The 1,727-nt window shown below is 45.0% G+C and overlaps 1 protein-coding gene across 1 annotated transcript; it reads right to left on the bottom strand.

The window, feature by feature from the left end:
* Positions 1–1,502, bottom strand: LOC100255690 (cathecol O-methyltransferase 1). The gene is made up of 4 exons (XM_002267507.3): positions 1,063–1,502; positions 640–950; positions 488–552; positions 1–396 (listed from the first exon to the last, which is right to left on the bottom strand). The coding sequence occupies exons 1-4, from the start codon at positions 1,461–1,463 to the stop codon at positions 100–102; spliced, it is 1,074 nt and encodes a 357-aa protein (XP_002267543.1). The 5' UTR covers positions 1,464–1,502; the 3' UTR covers positions 1–99.
* Between the last annotated feature and the right edge of the window lie 225 nt (positions 1,503–1,727).

Here is a 1,727-nt window from a genome sequence, read left to right as displayed (position 1 = left end):
GGCAAATTGAATCCCTCATTTTATTAGAAAAATCTTCTTGTAAAACATGGCAAACCATCTCTCTCCCTAAACCAAGAAAAGGATAACCAAATGTGCAGTTTACTTAAAGAATTCCATGACCCAATAAGTAAGGACAAAGCATTCAAATCTGATTCCAGCAAACCCAGCTCCAGTTGCCAGGTCCAGGAACTCCTCTCGAGTCCGCTCCTTCCCTCCGGGGTTTTGAGCCATCATTATCAAATCTGTTTGACTGACAGCTTTCACAACAGCGCTTGTTTCCGGTGCTGCCGGAAGAACCCCCTCCACTACTATCACCTTCCCATGCTCCGGTAGAGCATTGTAGCAGTTCTTTAACAACTTCAAGCAGTGTTCATCACTCCAATCATGAAGTATCCACTACATGATATCACAAAAATCATTACCCATTACATCAAAATAGCATTAAGGAATAAAATAAAATAAAAAAGTTCCATTTACTCAAACTCACCTTCATAAAAATGGCTTCTCCTTTGGGAACGCTCTCAAACATATCTCCTCCGACATGTTCTACGCCTGCAAGAAAATAGGATTTTTTTCCATTTCAACCCGGCCAGAAACAGAAAGTGGATGCAAGAACAAAAAGTACCTGAAGCAACGTACCTGGATAGTGTGGGGCATGTTCTATAACATGAGGCAAGTCGAAGTTAATGCCCTTAATGCTGGGGTACTTGGATGTGATGGCACCGAGGGTGACCCCAAGACCTCCACCCACGTCCACCACCTCTTTGAGGTGCTCAAAACCCTTGTAGGACTCGAGGGTCTCGTTAATAAATAGGGTTGTGTAGTTGTGCATTGCTGCGTTAAAAACCTTGTTGAACCTGAGGTCCTTTCTAGGGTACTCAAATGCGTTTGATCCATGGGCCCTGTCAAATGGTATCCCTCCTTCAAGAATCGCGTTTGTCATTTCGAACCTGAAACAGATTGAAAGATGAGCAGTGAGCACTAAACTACAAGAGGTAAATAGGACATGGGGAGGAGGGGGAAAGGGAAAGGGAAAGGAAAATGGAAAATGAACTGACGGACCAGCTACCAATGAAGATTTTGTCCTGGTTCAACGCCATTAATGGAGCAAACGAAACCCCATCTTCGTTACGGGCGAATAATTTGGAGACGGGGGTGAGCCCGTATACCCTCTTGGAGTGCCCATCATCAGTGTCATCGACAGAGCAAGTGAGGAGAGAGTGAGCGGTGAGAACGTAGAGAATGCGATCCAGCATTGTGGGTGCGTTCGGGTTGTTTGTGGCTAAGTGGGATGCTATCTGTGAGGCAGAAGCCTGACCCACTTTGGCAATGATGTCAAAAAGGCCAAGCTCGTTGGCCACATGCATAGCCATACATACCACAGACGAGGTCGCCATCTGCATAGCTCTGGAGTAGTGCTCTGCCGCCTCTTGCTTCCCATCACTGCCATTATGAGTCTGCATTTCTTCTTGCTTCGCTGCTTCCCTTAATCACAATCTCCTTCTCCCTCTCCCTCTCCCTCTCCCTCTTTCCATATATATAGTTGGATATGGAGACTATCCCTCCTGTCCTAGCTGTATCAAACTAGACTCCACGGCCAGGCCATTGAGACCATTGCCCAGATGTTTTTCCATATTAGGGTATATCCATTATTTTTTAAGCTTATCTCTTTCTGTTTTCCTCACATACCAAAAAAGGAACTTTCGCCCTTTGAAAATTATTAATAA

Source organism: Vitis vinifera, chromosome 15, assembly GCF_030704535.1.
Source record: "Vitis vinifera cultivar Pinot Noir 40024 chromosome 15, ASM3070453v1".
In the NCBI taxonomy this organism is placed as follows: Eukaryota; Viridiplantae; Streptophyta; class Magnoliopsida; order Vitales; family Vitaceae; genus Vitis; species Vitis vinifera.
The sequence above is the reverse complement of the archived record's forward strand: the minus strand, read 5'-3'. Positions and strand labels throughout refer to the sequence as shown.